This window comes from Meles meles, chromosome 8 (assembly GCF_922984935.1).
Source record: "Meles meles chromosome 8, mMelMel3.1 paternal haplotype, whole genome shotgun sequence".
In the NCBI taxonomy this organism is placed as follows: domain Eukaryota; kingdom Metazoa; phylum Chordata; class Mammalia; order Carnivora; family Mustelidae; genus Meles; species Meles meles.
In genome coordinates this window covers 43,917,958-43,934,892 of record NC_060073.1, presented here as the reverse complement: position 1 = coordinate 43,934,892, position 16,935 = coordinate 43,917,958, and the positions used below count along the sequence as shown (strand labels likewise).

General features: G+C 38.8%; 1 protein-coding gene across 4 annotated transcripts in view; it reads right to left on the bottom strand.

Moving 5' to 3' along the window:
• The window catches only part of UEVLD (UEV and lactate/malate dehyrogenase domains), a 54,374-nt gene that overhangs the window by 2,379 nt on the left and 35,060 nt on the right, over positions 1 to 16,935 (bottom strand). For 3 of the 4 annotated variants that reach the window (XM_046017235.1, XM_046017236.1, XM_046017237.1), the window contains 3 exons: positions 10,715 to 10,885; positions 9,349 to 9,522; positions 1,967 to 2,030 (listed from right to left, as the gene is read on the bottom strand). In XM_046017235.1, coding sequence (XP_045873191.1) covers positions 1,967 to 2,030; positions 9,349 to 9,522; positions 10,715 to 10,885 — 409 coding nt within the window. Of the gene's footprint in view, positions 1 to 1,966; positions 2,031 to 9,348; positions 9,523 to 10,714; positions 10,886 to 16,935 lie in introns of those variants that run through there. The other variant, XR_006820063.1, reaches the window with a different exon arrangement.

Below are 16,935 nucleotides of genomic sequence, written 5' to 3'. Positions count from 1 at the left end.
TCTGCTCCTCGGGGAGCCTGCTTCCTCCTCTCTCTCTGCCTGCCTCTCTGCCTACTTGTGATCTCTCTCTCTGTCAAATAAATAAATCTATTTATAAAAAAAAAAAATATCAGGCAGGTAGTTCACAGAGAAAATACAAATGGCTTAATAACATGAAAAGAAGCTCACCTCCACTAATATTTAAATGTGAGTTAAAACAATACACCAGTGTTGCCTATCAGAATTGGCAAATTTAAAGAGACTAATAACTACTTCTGGAGAAGCTACAGAGAACCAAGCCTGCCCATTACCGCTGTTGAGAGTGGAAAGTGATATCGTCTTTTAGGAGGAAGAGTTAGCAACATCTGATCTAGAAATTCCTCCTCAGGGATTTTATTCCATTGCAATATGCTCAAGTATGCAAATATATATGTTCGCCTTGTGTGAGACAGCAAAAATTCTGGAAACAACTCCTCAAAAGAGGACTGGTTCAATAAATCACTATCAAAATGTTGTACTGTATCGCTCCAGAGAGGAATAAGGTAGATTTGTATGTACCACATGGGAAAATGTCCCAAGATTTATTATTAAAGAAACTAAGTTGCAAGGTAATATGAATAGCATACATCTATTTTACAAATAACAAAAATAATAATGATAATGTTTGCATAAGCATGGGAAAAATGTTTGGATATATGGACACTAAACTTAATAGTAGTTGTCTCTGGAGAGTGGGATTACCCCCAGTTTTTCAATTTCTACTTTATAGATATCTGCGGAATATGAAGTTTTATAACAGCATACATTCTCTTTGTAAATAATAAAAATGATATAAATTAAATAAACATGTTTGAATTTCTTTTATAGTTTCATCCTTATAAATGCAGGATTATGTAGAGAATCAGATTAGAATGGATTATACAACACTCTTCTCGGTAAGAATATTCTTTTTTTTTTTTTAAGATTTTATTTATTTATTTATTTATTTAATAGACAGAGACAGCGAGAGCAGGAACACAGCAGGGGGAGTGGGAGAGGGAGAAGGCGGCTTCCTGCCAGGCAGGGAGCCCGATGTGGGGCTCATTCCCAGGACCCTGGTATCATGACCTGAGCTGAAGGTAGATGCTTAACAACTGAGCCACCCAAGCGCCCCCAATAAGAGAATATTCTTTCCAGTTTTTATAGGCTAAGAGTCTTAAGCTGAAGGTTTATAAAGCTAAAAGTCTCCACTGAATTGCAGAAACATGTTATTATGTGATGATGGTGAGACAACAGATGGCTTGAAAACACACAGTGCACAGAGTACAAACTGTAGGGTATGGGCCTTGGAAGGTGTGTGACCAAAGGCAGACACAGGTTCTATGCATTATACTTTATTTTTGCCTGAACTTATATAGCGTATCCATTCATATTATATTAGTTTCCAAATGTATTTATGCATGATCAATAAGTACATTATTTTTTTAAGATGTATTTATTTATTTTAGAGAGACAGTATGCATGTGGCGCAGGGGCAGAAGGAGAGGAAGGGAGAGGATCTCCAGCAGGGAGCCCAACATGGGGCTCAATCGCATGACCCTGAGATCACGACCTGAGCCGAAACCAAGAGTCAGACACTCAACCAACTGAGCCTCCCAGGCACCCCTGTATTAAGTGATATGGATAAATTCTTTCTACATTTAGAAAATTCTCAATATCCTCAGATGTTGACCTTTCAGAGCAGGAAGTCAAGGACTACAAATAAGAAACCTGTTCTCCCCTTTATGCGTCCACTGCGTATCTGAAATAAAGTTTGCAAGGCCCTCCTAGATCTTCTTTCAGATAAGAAATCAAAGACTAGAACTGACCTCTTGTACTCTGGTCTTGTCCATACTAGCTAGTTTTGTTTGCAGAAGCCTGGTAAGGGCGTGCTGTGTAAACAGTTGCTATGGTAGCATGAAGCACATGATTTTCAACTGGGTACATGCAAATGGACACTCAGTGTTACCTGTTGGACAGCTGCACCCGAGAGTTAGGACTCATTACTTCTTCTTGGCCACCCCATGTGGGCACTAAAAATTAAAGGAAAAATTAATTATATGTTGCCAACAACTTCGATCACTTGCAGTCAAGGGTATCTGTATGAAACTTTAAACATTTTCTCCCCTTTCTAGAAACAGTTTTCCACTGATGGCATTGGGTATGCTGTGCCAACTGCCTGGGAGCTACACTTACCCCAAAAACATGATCCCCAGAGCCTACCTGCAGCCTCCTTCCCTGTGTCTCATCAACACTAGTTCCACAAGGGCCGTCTTGCTGTCCAAGTAGAAAGCTTTCCTTCCTCCCCAGCAAGCACTTGGCAATTGCTGAGATTACGTTCTTTCATTGGGTGACATATAATTTGGTCACATATTTTGGCTAGATTTGCACAGCGTTAGAGAGGCAGAGTTCCGCTTGCTAAGAGGATCTTTTGGGTTGCCATTTTGTTCCATTACATCATTTACAAAAAAAAAAAAAAAAAATCAAAAATTCAAAGCTGTATGTGTGAACTGGATATTTACACCACATTCTAATATTAAATAGAAATTGCCAGAAACATTTTGAAACCCTTCTAATGTTCATCTATTTCTCATCTGTGTGAAGACATTCTTTAATACAGATGTGTATTGGGGTAAGCAAAACAAAAATATATGTGGATACATAAGACTATTTTTAAGGTATAAGTCTTTTTAAAAAAAGATTTATTAGAGAGAGAGAGGAGAGTAAGTGTGCAAGTAAGCGAGTGAGAGTGCACGGGGGCAGGCACAGAGGGAGAGGGAGGAAGACAATCTCAAGCAGATTCCCTGCTGAGTCCAGAGCCATGACCCTGGGATCATGACCTGAGCCAAAATCAAGGGTTGGTCACTTAACTAAGTCACACAGGCATCCCTATATTTCTCTTCTCCCTCTCTCTCTGCCCCTCCCCCCACTTGCATGCTCTTTCTCTCTCTGTGTCAAATAAACAAATCTTTAAAAGCTTTGATCTCAAATAAAAAAATTGTTATATGAGCAATACAATATATGTGGACAGATTAAGAGATTAAAAAATATTTTACATGGACAGAATGGTTGTAAATGAATTTTTTCTAAAAAATTTCTGTACATTGGGGGACCTTGGGTGGCTCAGATGGTTGGGCATCTGCCTTTGCCTCAGGTCATGATCTTTAGATCCTGGGATCGAGCCCTATGTCAAGCTCTGAGCTTGGCAAGGAGTCTGCTTCTCCCTCTTCTTCTGCCTCTCCCCTGCTTGTGCTCTCCCTTTATTTCTCTCTTTCTCTCGAATGAATAAATAAAATCTTAAAAAAATATTTCTGTACATTACTGGTAAATTCACGATAGAAAATTGGGGAAATGTCTGCTAAATGAAATACAGCATTTATTGACCTTGGGAGAGTGAATAAAATGGGGCAAGGGAGGAATGAGAAGACTCAGAAAGGGCACCAAAAAATCTGAAATTATGAAAATATTAATGTGTGTATCTATATAATAATCATTAAATTATTTTAAATTCTATATTTATTATATTATTACATATTGTTATATATTAAATTATTTAAATTTTATATTAAATTATTAAATTAGTGTGTGTGTATCGCATTCATTCTTTCTTCTCTGAGTCCTGACTTCCAAGAGCCATGGGAGAAAGCTTCACTATGTTCAACTTTTCTTGTGACACAGTCATTAGAATTTTCTGTTAGGTTTAGATGGACTTATTATTGGTTTAGATGGACTTATTATTTTTTTTTATTCATTTACTGCCCAGCCCTTCAAAATTCCTAAATATATGTCCAACCTCTTTTAGGTGGTCCTTTCAAATACTGTAACTAATCAATCCTAATCTTTTTGGCCCCAATCCTCAGGACAGCAATCCTTGGGCCCCAAATTTTAATGAACAGTGACCATGGGGAAACTCTTTTCCATTGTATACACCTTCCCTTGTGTAAGACTGATGCCCAATGCAGATGACCTAACAGTCTGTTCTGACATCCAACCCTTAGATTTCTAAACCATTGTTTGAAGGAGTTACCTGCAGTTTACATATGATATTAATAACAGAGCTGAAAATAGCAGCTCCAAAGCATATGTTCTGCTATCTAATTGGGCGGGGGCATAATATGAATGACCTTTGCTCACAAGATAGTATCAGCAGCATTTCAAAACACATTTACTGAGGCCAAGCCAAAGTCAAGGAGCTTACAGTTTGGCGGGGTAAACAGACAGGTAAATATGCAACTCTACACTGTGTGATAATGGTTATGATAGAGGCATGAACTTCCTTGGCCTGGAGAATTAGGAAAGGCTTTCTGAGAGACATGGTATTCAAGCCCAGTCTTGAAGGGTAAGCAGGAGTTAGCCAAGTGAATGAATGTTCAGGGAAAAGGAAGAATCAGGTGCAAAAGCAAGGAGGCCTGAGAGTGCATGAATCAATCATTCAGGAAACTGCAAGCTGACCATATGACTAGCACAGAATGCCTGGCAGGATAGCACGAGAGGAAGCTGGCGAGGGGAGGGAAGTAGGAAACTAATCCTAAAGGGTCTTGTATGTCAGTATTCCTCCCCCAGGCTGTAGCTGTCATTTGTCTCTGAAATACTTGACGAGAATTAATTTTATTTGCACACCTGCTATTCTTAGTACAGTTTCCAAATCCTAATGTTGCTTTATGTCAAAGTATAGTTTTACATGACCTTTCGCTAATTTTCTATTCATTGCTGTCTTGCTGATTGCTGTAATAGAAACTACTATTTACTGGATGTTAAAGCTGTGTTAGACTTTGTGCCAAATGCTTTAGAGAAATTGTCTCATTAAGTCAAAGCTAGAGAAAGCACAGCTTTGGAGTCAGAGCAGGATTCAAATCTTTGGCAAATCACTTAACCTCATAGAGTCTTAAGCTTCCTCATCTATTAATTTGGAAAACCACCATCTCCTCCAGAGGGTGTTTACACATTTTAAGTGAGATATGCAACACATTTAAAACACAGTAGACTCTCAATGAAAAGTAATTATAATTGCTATTACTGTGGTGATGTCACTTACGCAAAAATATAACCAGTTGATGTTTACACATGTAACCAGCAGAGGGAGTCTCTGTCCATTTCTGGCTTCAGGGCCAAAGTAAGTTATACCTATTGTGAATATAATTATCTCTGAAACAAAGTACTAGACAGGATAAAAAGTGATCTGATGGTGAGGTCTAGATGGGACACAGGGAGGTGGGTTGGGAAGAACATGTAGTTTCAGTGCTATCGGTAATGTTCCTAACTGACTGTAGATTCATGAATGTTTGTTCCATTATGCTTCAAAACATCAGTTATACATTATATGTATTCTTTTATATAGGTCAAATAGTACATAATATTACATTTAAGTGACCCCAGTTCACATCTACCTACATCCCTCTATTTCTAGTTCCCATGTGACAGCTCGAGACAGAATTACCATATTCTTCCCTCGTGTTTTTATCCTACTTCCCGTGGCCCTCTCTCATAGCAAGTCAATGTTGCCTTCCCATTACAGTCATTTCTGGTGTTAGAGCTAAGTTTCCTAGAGACATGGTCGGGTTCTCACACATTTACATAGCTCCATCGGCAGTCAGCACAGTGCCGGATGCTGGTTTATCAATTTCACTATCCTTTATTTTCTCTCTACAATTTGAGATATTAATATGACCATATTGTGAAATGTTTTTATTCATTCAACAACTGTAACTTATTATGGGGGCTGGTTAAATAAATTTTGATATATTCAGTAGTTTAAAAGGAGTGAAATCTATACATGTTACTATGCAATCATTTCCACGTCCTATCAATAAGTAAAATGGCAAGGTATAGAATGATGCATGTACTGACCACCTAGGAACTATTTCATATATGTGCTTATACACCCACAGAACATTGCCAGAAGATTATACAAGAGCCTGTTAACTGTGACAGAATCTAGGGAGGAAAAACTGGGGATCTGGCATAGAAGGGAGACTTATTTTTTACCGTGTATACCTTTTTGTACTATTTATTTTTTTTATTGGTTCCCAATTTTTAAAAATGTTTTTATTAACATATAATGTATTATTAGCCCCAGGGGTACAGGTCTGTGAATCGCCAGGTTTACACACTTCACAGCACTCACCATAGCACATACCTTCCCCAGTGTCCATAACCCCACGACCCTCTCTCTACCCCCCTACCCCTGGCAACCCTCAGTTCGTTTTGTGAGATTAAGAGTCTCTTATGGTTTGTCTCCCTCCTGATCCCATCTTGTTTCATTTATTCTTTTCCTACCCCTGAAACCTTCCATGTTGCCTCTCAACTTCCTCATATCAGGGAGATCATATGATTATTGTCTTTCTCTGATTGACTTATTTTGTAAGCATAATACCCTCTAGTTCCATCCGTGTTGTTGCAAATGGCAAGATTGCATTTCTTTTGATGGCTGCATAGTATTCCATTGTATATATATACCACATCTTCTTTATCCATTCATCTGTCGATGGACATTTAGGTTCTTTCCATAGTTTGGCTATTGTGGACATTGCTGCTATATACATTGGGGTGCACGTGCCCCTTCAGATCACTACATTTGTATCTTTAGGGGTAAATACCCAGTAGTGCAATTGCTGGGTTGTAGGGTAGCTCTATTTTCAACTTTTTGAGGAAGCTCCATGCTGTTTTCCAGAGTGGTTGCACCAGCTTGCATTCCCACCAACAGCTGTTACTATTTAATTTTTTGCAATATGAATGTATGACTTTTTCAGCTAAGAGAACAGCTTAATAATTTACACTTTCAATAAGGAGAAGATAAACACACTAAATATTCAAGTTGGGCCAGAACAAACAGCAGCTTAACAAAAAATAAGCACCATGTTTCCTGGTTATATGGATAATTATCATACAGTTAACAACAGCTTTTAGCTCAAAAGGGTAAAGGAATCACTTCGGAGTGATGTGATCAGGAAAAGCTTCACAAGTAAGTGAGGGCTTGACCTTGACCTCAAAGGATGAGATTCAAATACGCTGAGAGAGAGGAAAAAGGACAAAGTTCTCTGTAGCTGAAGCAAAACTGTGGGGTAGGGCTGGGAGGTACAAGATCTGGGTTTTAGTCCTTCTTTGACCCAGAAACTATAGGTTCTTGGGCAGATCACTCTTACCATCTCTTTATCCATTGCTGGCTCCCTACAACAAAAAGTAATTGATCCCTTGGGTCCCTTCCAGCTTTCAAATAATATTACTACATCCTTAATTATAATGAGGAAGGAAGATTAGGGCTGTATTTTGGGATTTCTTGAATGCCAAGCAAAGGAACTTAATATTTTCATCAGAGGAAGTCAGTGAAGGCTTCTGAAAAGAGGAATATGATTTAGGAAGACTGGATCCACACAGGAAGCACACTGTAATGTCTGGATAACATCATTATTAATTTGGTATCATTTACAGGATAGATAAGAGGGGAAACAGCAAACTAACTGTGAGAGCTTCAAGAATCAGAGAAGCAGGAGATCAACATGGACCACAACTCAAATAGTACTAGTGAATAAAATATGGGGTCTCAAAAAAAATATGGGGTCTCAGATGTGTTTGCAAACCTAGGCATGCATTACTCTAATAAATCTGCTCCAAGTTCTTTGCCACCCATTTCCAGGGTCCTGTTGATCAGTGTCTAGTGTCAAGGAGCATCCTGAGCCTGAAAAGTGGTCCTGCTCAATCACAAAATAAGGTTTTGTACAGGTTTCTTCTATAGTCTGACTCTAGCACTGAATTTTCTAGGTAGCCAGTACCAATGTACACAGATTTAAATACTGCTATATTTTATTAAAAATTTCTTAAAAATTATACAAATACTAAATATCCTTAATGACAAGATTAGAAAATAGTGACAAATACAAATTTTTAAAAGTTTCCTTTAACCCAGATACAACCACTGTTAATATGTACCTTTACCTGCTTCCAATTTCCCATTCCTAGAGTATCTTTCCCACTCTGCTCTCTATTCAAATCCTATTCATTCTTCCAACATCTACTTCAATGATGTCCTATACAGAATTTTCTCCAGTCATTTCAACTCATGTTAAATGCTCACTCAGAAGCTAAGTACTATAAGTCTATAACACTCATTCTGGCACTTAATCAAATAGTTTCTTACACTTTCACTGTTAGCTAAAATATCATGTAAATATTTTTATTCCTATTCTAAAATAACTTTTTTCCCCAAAGGTTTATTTATTTATTTGACAGAGAGATCACAAGTAGGCAGAGAGGCAGGCAGAGAGAGAGAGAGGAGGAAGGAGGAGGAGGAAGGAGGCTCCCTACCAAGCAGAGAGCCTGATGTGGGACTCGATTCCAAGGACTGAGCCGAGGACAAAGGCTTAACCCACTGAGCCACTCAAGCGCCCCCTAAAATAACTTTTAAGTATGATGAAGAAAGAGACCATGCTCTATGCCTCTCTTATTTTTCAAAAGATTTATTGATTTTGAGAAAGAGCAAGTGAGCGTGGTGGGGCGGGGGCAGAGGGAAAGGAAGAGAGAGAATCTCAAGCAGATTCCCCACTAAGCAGACAGCCTGGGGCTCAATTTCACGACCCTAAGATCACCCCTGAGCCAAACCAAGAGTTGGACGTTTAACTGATGGAGCAGCCCAGGTGCCCCATGCCTCCTTTAGATCATACTAACATCTTTGGCAGTAGTGAGGAAAGAGTAGGCAGTTACATACAAAATGAGGACAAACAGCACTTCTGTCCCCTGACCAACTTGACTTTAAAACATGAGGGAAACAGTAAAGGAAGAAAGGAAGAGATACTCAAGTTGGATAGGGAAGTATTCTTTTTGGATAGGAAAAGGGGCTTTCCGGTCTGGGGAACTCAATGCTTTTTGTGGTAGGAAGAGAGCGAGTGGGCTAGTGGGAAAGATCATGAGGATACACAAAGAGTGAAAATTCTGTTTGAAAGATGAGAAAGGGACAGGAGGTATGGCCCTAGGAAGAAGGTCTGAACTTAGGAAAGGTAAGCAGGTGGAAGTGTGGGGAGAGGAAAGGAAGGAGTTCTGTATATGCGTTAAGGTTTATTTAAATGGGGCTCTCTAGAGAATTATACTTTCAAATTAATCCTGGACTCTGAAATTCAATTAGAAAAATAGAAAACGAAGCGCTCTTGCCTAGTGTTAAACTTATGGAAAAGTAAATAAATGAGTAACGCCACACTTGAAGAGTCCCTTCACGATACCGGGCCCGTTACATACAAGGCCCTGAAATGTGAAACAGAAGCCAAGCGAGCTCCACTGCTCCAGAATCTCCAGATGTGTCTGAACAGCACGGCCACTGGTGACTTAGGTTAGCAATATAGCTAATACAAGCGTCTTTCTTACCTTTGTCTTCTCCCTGCTCACCGATAACCCATACTTGTTTTCCTGATGGCTGTGCCTTCAAAACATTTGTAATAATATACTGTAATCTCTGTGAGTCCAGATTACATCCAATCCCGATCACTCGATTTACAGGAAATGCACTCAGTTTCCAAGTCACGTATGTCATGATTTCCACTAGATATCACACACAAGATGAAAACATAAAGATTTTAAAAAATATACTTCTAGCCTAGTTCATAAACAAAATACTTATTATGTTAATAAGTATAGTAGAGCATCTATATATTCTTCCTAGGTTCTAAATGCACTTTGAGGCAGACTGTATTTTTAATGTATATTAAAAACATTAACCAGGCTTCAGCATGATTTTATATAACTTTGTTGTTAAATATAAATTAAAAGTGGAAAATAGATATTTTCCTAGTTAAGTAAGAAAGACACAAACTGGGATGGAAAAACAGAAAATAATCATTGCTTCTCATTGATCAAGCTCTTTTATACCTTTATTTTTATTTTTTTTATATTTTATTTATTTATTTGACAGACAGAGATCACAAGTAGGCAGAGAGGCAGGCAGAGAGAGAGGAGGAAGCAGGCTCCCTGCTGAGCAGAGAGCCCCATGTGGGGCTTGATCCCAGGACCCTGGGACCACGACCCGAGCCGCAGGCAGAGACTTTAACCCACTGAGCCCCCCAGGCGCGCCCCTCTTTTAGATAAATTTCTATCTTTAAATTAATGATCACATACACCACTATGCAGTACAACACTATGAACAAAACAACCCCTTTTTTCTGCCATGCCAAAAGGATGTCAGGAATTAGAGACCAGCGTCCCTCAACCAATTACTACAGGCAAACATGTAAAATGCATACCCTTAGACTGGGAACATTAAGAAACTCTGTTCACCAATTTGAGTCCAACACCACCTAATTATTTGAAAATATTTTTTAAAGGAAAACAGTTCTAAAAACAATTTATAATACATAAAAAGTTAACGCACACTGGCATGCTCACGAATATCTTACGACACTTTAGAATTTAGAATTAACAAAGGATCTTTCACATCAGCCACTGTATTTTTCTCTTGGGTGTTCAACCATTTTCGCACTGAGGGAGACACAGCTAAAAACCTGGACTAGAATGATAGTGATATTACATAAAAAATTGTACGTTGTAACCTTCTAGTTCATGCCAGTCAGTAAGAAGTGGCTGCTTGACAGGAGATGGAAATACTGTATTGTTCAGTATAAAAGCAATTTGGATAGCCTAGCAGTTCCTTTATAATCTAGTTTTAGGACCTTTATCAGTAATGGCAATTCTGTTGATGCTTCGGGCTGTCAGATGAATTTATAACAAAACCTTTTACCTGGTTGAGATGCGACGAGCAGGACACCATGTTGACTATAGTGTCCCAGAGCTGGGACAAGGGCTCTGAACATATCCACGTTGCTTTGTACCACATCCAGGTAGGACTGAGAACTACCCAAAGAGTTGACTGTGAAGATCACCACCTTGGAATGAGCAGAGGCAGACAAATCTAATGAATAAAAAGAAACAGTCTGAGCTTGGGGTCTAGGTTTTAATCAAGTTCTTGTTCTTGTTTTTCTTTTTCTTTTCTACAAGTGGAAAGCTTTCAGGCATATACGCTCCAGATCAATCCTATATCCACAGAAGTATGCAAAGGGCTGAGGTTTGCTTCCAGAAAGATGATTAAGAGCTAGAGTGTATCCCCAGAGGAGATAAAGAGAGCAATAAAGATAAAGAAAATAAAGCAAAGGACCCAGAACTTATAAACAAGGACTTCATTTTTTCCTGCAACGTGTAACTTTCCTAGGAAGAGTAAGTAATATGCTATAGGCAAAATGAACCCATAATCAATTGCATCACTGATTTTCAAACTGTAAGTTTAGGAGTCCTAGAGTTCCTTGAAAGAGACTCAGGGGCATGTGGAAGGACTGGGAATAGGTGGAAAGAAGGCTGGTGGGCACAGCTCCACGCTCTTTACTTTGACCTCTCCCAGCACAGTAGCTCTGATTGCATCTGTTTTGCCTACTAAGGATTCTGCTCCAAAGATGAAAAAAAATGATTGGAAAAACTTTAAATCAAGATAAAATGTCTTGGCTTATTTTTTACAGACTTTTCATTATACCAAAGCCCAGTACCCTTGGTTTTAGGTTCTTCTTACCATGTGACCTACACGTAAGCAACTGCTATGACTTAGACAAGCTGTTCTTTGGAGTTCACTCCTCTGATCCTGAAGCACACATACGCTGTTTTACAGCTCCATTACTCTCTGTTACACAATGTGTTCTATGGTTAAGTGCATGTCAAAACAGTGGCACAGAAAACAGAAAAACAACACCGTAGATGGCAGCAGTCCAGTCAACATTTATAAAGTAATATTAGCATCCCAAAGAGATAATAAGCAGATTCCAGGTTTATATTCTTAATGAAGTGTCTAAGGCCATCTCTCTAAACAAGTTTCAGAAGGAAACACCAGTGCAATGTGTCCTCTGGGAAATACACTTTCTAAGTTTAGCTCGTATTTTGACACAGTTCTGGGGCTCGTAGGTCCTGGGTTTTAATTACGGTTTTTCATGAGTCTTCTTAAATAACTCCTGTGTTCTAGTGTTCAGACTGGATACGTGGTAAAGAGTCAAAACCTCAAGAACTGGAAGGTATACAGTTAACACTTCCAGATGACTTCTATACGCCAAGTACTATTCTAAGAGCTTTCCATACAGTTGCTCATTTAATCTCATCTACAGCACACTATGGGGTCACGTCATCCCTCATTTTACAGATGAGGAATCTGAGGCACGGATAAGTTAAGTAACTTGCTCAGTCACAGAGCTTATAAGCGGCGGAGCCAGAATTCAAGCCTGGCCGCAGAATACTGTTAAGCACTGTGCTATATTGAGAAACTGAGTCCAAAACCTTCATCAAGATGAGGAAAATGTTATTTAGATAGATTAGGTGACTTGTCCATATTACCAAGTATCAGTGAACAATTCATGACCTTACAATTTGGTCCCAACCTATCTTGCCAGAATCATTTCATTTCTTCCCCCTTTTTAACTTTCTTTACTATGACTGTTTCAAGTGCCCTAACCCTCAAGGTTGCCCCATGAATAGGGTAGCAGCTGTCAGATATGATTTCAAAAGTACAAGAAAGGCTTCCTACTCCATAAGATTTCCCAAGCTCCCAAACCTTTTCACTCTCTTCCTCTGAGCCTAGAAGCTAGTATTTCTTATACTCCCCTATATAAACCTTTGGCTCAAGTTGAATTGGTCCCTGTTCTAACCCAGTATATTTCTCTCACTTTCCCAATATGGGCTTTACTTAAATTCTTTCTATCTGGAATGTTTCTCACTGAGCTCACCACGTTAGATAGGTATCTGTTTAACTGTCTACCACATTCAGCACGTTATGAGCTCTGCGACAGCAGGGATTGTTTGTGTCTTACTCATCTGTCCATTTCCAAGATCTAGTCACTTAGCAATAGCTCCATTCCCCAACCCCACCCCATGGCAATTTAAATCTCTCTTATCCTGGTAGATCTGGCACACATCTCAATCCTACTTTCCTGAAGGTAGTATCTCCCTCCACTCAGCTCCAACAAGAATGCTCACTGTCGGGGCGCCTGGGTGGCTCAGTGGGTTAAGCCTCTGCCTTCAGCTCAGGTCATGATCTCAGGGTCCTGGGATCGAGCTCCGTATCGGGCTCTCTGCTTGGCAGGGAGCCTGCTTCCTCCCCTCTCTGGCTGCTGCTCTGCCTACTTGTAATCTCTCTCTCTCTCTCTCTCTCTCTCAATCTGTAAAAAAGAAAAAAAAAAGAATGCTCACTGTCTATACCATTCTCTCGGCAATTAATCATATATTGCATCATTAATCTCTTGTCATGAATTAGTCATTATAGTCAGAAGCAGCTTGAAGTTAGATGGAAACAGACACATATTACTGTTTACATCTTGCATGTGTATCTTTCCATCTAACTTCAAGCTGCCTCTGACTAAGCAGAGAGTCTTCCATTCCTATCAATCCCCTGCAACAATTCCTAAAAGCTAGGCCAGGTACTCAGGAATAACTTGAGTTATTCTGGGTACTCAGGAATAACTTGGGAAGTGCAATAAAATGAGAGATTATCCCATGTTCTGAAGATTTAGTTACATACATAAAGGGAAATACTGCTTAGGAATGCCATTCCCCATGTGATTCTCATGCACAACTAGGTTTGGTAAATACTGTCTCAAGGCAACTAGATTCTTTGCACCTTGTAGGCACTCAGAATATTTTTTTGGACTCTTCCTTCTCAGGTCTTCCCTTAGAAGTTGATGATTTTACAAAAGATCCCAAATAGCCAGAGCAATCTTGAAAAAGAAGAACAAAGCTGCGAGGTATCGCAATCCCAGATTTCAAGAGATACTACAAAGCTGTAGTAATCAAAACAGTATGGCACTGACACAAAAGCAGACACACAGATCAATGGAATAGAAGACAGTCTAGAAATAAACCCACGCTTTTATGGTCAATTAATCTATGGAAAAGGGCAAGTATATACGATGGGAAAAAGAGAGTCTCTTCAACAAATGTGTGTTAGGAAAACCGGACAGCTACATGTAAGAGAATGAAACTGAACCTTTTTCTTGTATCATACACAAAAATAAACTTGAAATGGATTAAAGACCTAAATGCGAAGATATTAAACCATAAAATTCATGGAAGATAAATAAACAGTAATTTCTTTGACATCAGCCATGGAAACATTTTTCTAGATATTAGTTATCTCTGGCAAGGGAAACAAAAGCAAAATTAAGCTATTGAGACTACACCAAAATAAAAAGGTTTTGCACAGCAAAGAAAACCATCAACAGAGCAAAAAGGCAAGCTACTGAATGGGAGAAGATATGTGTAAGTGATATATTTGATAAAGCATTATTTTCCAAAATATATAAGGAACTTATGCAACTTAACACCAAAAAACCAAACAATTCAATTAAAAATGGGCAGAGGATGTGAACAGACATTTTTCCAAAGAAGACATACAGATGGCCAACAGACACATGAAAAGATGCTCAACATCACTAATCACCAAGGGAAATGCAGATTAAAATGACAATGAGATATTACTTTACAGCTGTCAGAATGGTAAAAATAAAAAAGACAAGAAATAACAAGCGCTGGCAAGAATGTGGAGAAAAAATGGGCAGAAGATATGAACAGACACTTCTCCAATGAAGACATACAAATGGCTATCAGACACATGAAAAAATGCTCATCATCACTAGCCATCAGGGAGATTCAAATTAAAACCACATTGAGATATCACCTTACACCAGTTAGAATGGCCAAAATTAGCAAGACAGGAAACAACATGTGTTGGAGAGGATGTGGAGAAAGGGGAACCCTCGTACACTGTTGGTGGGAATGCAAGTTGGTGCAGCCACTCTGGAGAACAGTGTGGAGATTCCTCAAGAAATTAAAAATAGAGCTTCCCTATGACCCTGCAATTGCACTACTGGGTATTTACCCCAAAGATAGAGATGTAGTGAAAAGAAGGGCCACCTGTACCCTAATGTTCATAGCAGCAATGGCCACAGTCACCAAACTGTGGAAAGAACCGAGATGCCCTTCAACAGACGAATGGATAAGGAAGATATGGTCCATATACACGATGGAGTATTATGCCTCCATCAGAAAGGATGAATACCCAACTTTTGCAGCAACATGGACAGGACTGGAAGAGATTATGCTGAGCGAAGTAAGTCAAGCAGAGAGAGTCAAGTATCATATGGTTTCACTTATTTGTGGAGCATAACAAATAACATGGAGGACATGGGGAGATGCAGAGGAGAAGGGAGTTGAGAGAAATTGGAAGGGGAGATGAACCATGAGAGACTATGGACTCTGAAAAATAACCTGAGGGTTTTGAAGGGGTGGGGGGTGGGAGGTTGGGGAAGCAGGTGGTGGGTAATAGAAAGGGCACATATTGCATGGAGCACTGGGTGTGGTGCAAAAACAATGAATACTGTTATGCTGAAAATAAACAAACAAACAAACAAACAAACAAACAAAAGAATGTGGAGAAAAAGGAATCCTCGTTCCAAACCTGTTGCTGGGAATGTGAACTGGTGCAGCCACTGTGGAAAACAGTATGTAGGCTGCTCAAAAAAAATTAACAATAAACTTACCATGTGATCTAGCAATTCCACTACTAGATATTTACCCAAAGAAAAAGAAAACACTAATTAAAAAAGATCTATTCACCGCATATTTATTGTGGCATTTCTTACAAAAGTCAAGATATGGAAGCAACTCAAGTGTCCATCAATAAATAAATGGATAAGGAACATGTGGTATCTATCTATCTATATCTACCTACCTACCTACTACAGTGGAATATTACTCAGCCATAAAAAGAATGAAATCTTGCCATTTGCAACAACATGGATGGACCTAGAGGGTATAATGCAAGGTGAAGTAAGTCAGAGAAAGACACATACCATACGATTTCACTCATATGTGGAATTTAAGAAACAAAACAAATGAACAACAACAAAAAAAGGGAAGATAGACAAACAAGAAACCAGACTCTTAAATATGGAGAACAGAGGGTTGTCAGAGGGGAGATGAGGAGGGGCAGGGGTGAAACAGGTGAAGGGGCTAAGAGTAAGCTTATGTTGATGAGCACTGAGAAATGAACAGAATTGTTGAACCACTCTGTTGTACACCTGAAATTAATATGACATTGTATGTTAATTATACTGGAATAAAAAATAAAGTTAAAAAAAGAAGTTGGTGATTTAATATGGAGGAAGAGATTTTATAGTTATAAAGAGAATTAGGAAGGACTTTAAGCATGATTATGTAAAGATATGATCCTAATAAAAGTTCAATTCAATAATAATTAATTCAGTAAACCTCTACTATGTTTCCTGCTATGTTACATGCAATTATACGAGGCCCTAAGAACCCAAAGTGAATGACATATTGTCTTTGCCCTAGATTGCCTGATCCAAATTCTAACATTACCACTTACTTATTAGCAGAGTGATAAGGTTCCTCCTAGGTCAGAGATGTCAATCACCATCCAGACTCCCAGGATATAAACCTCATATCTCTATCTTAGCTGTACAGGTAGCCCAGAAAAACAACATTACAACATTCTTCCTGCCAAGCCACTGGTTCCCAAACAGCATAGGCCCTAAACCGGTGGCTGCTTATAGTCAGACTAGGGGATATCAATCCAGTATCAAGTATGTCAAAAGACCCAGCAAATAATAATTCATGCTCTGATATACTACTGTTCTCAGATTATGAGGATGATGTTGTGATAAAGGAAATACACATTCATTTTAAATCATTGAATTTTTACTCAAAATGACTGGAAAATTAGGCAATCAAATTATAATGTCTGAATGCTATGGAGACCTCACTGAGGTGTTCTAGCTAGTGTATCAATCTGAATATGCTGGAGACAGTTCAAGTTTTTCATTTCTCTGGTATAGTTGTTTTGTTCTAACTATAGTTACAACTATAGTTGTAACTGTTCTAACTGTTCTAACTATAACAAAAAGTCACATAAAA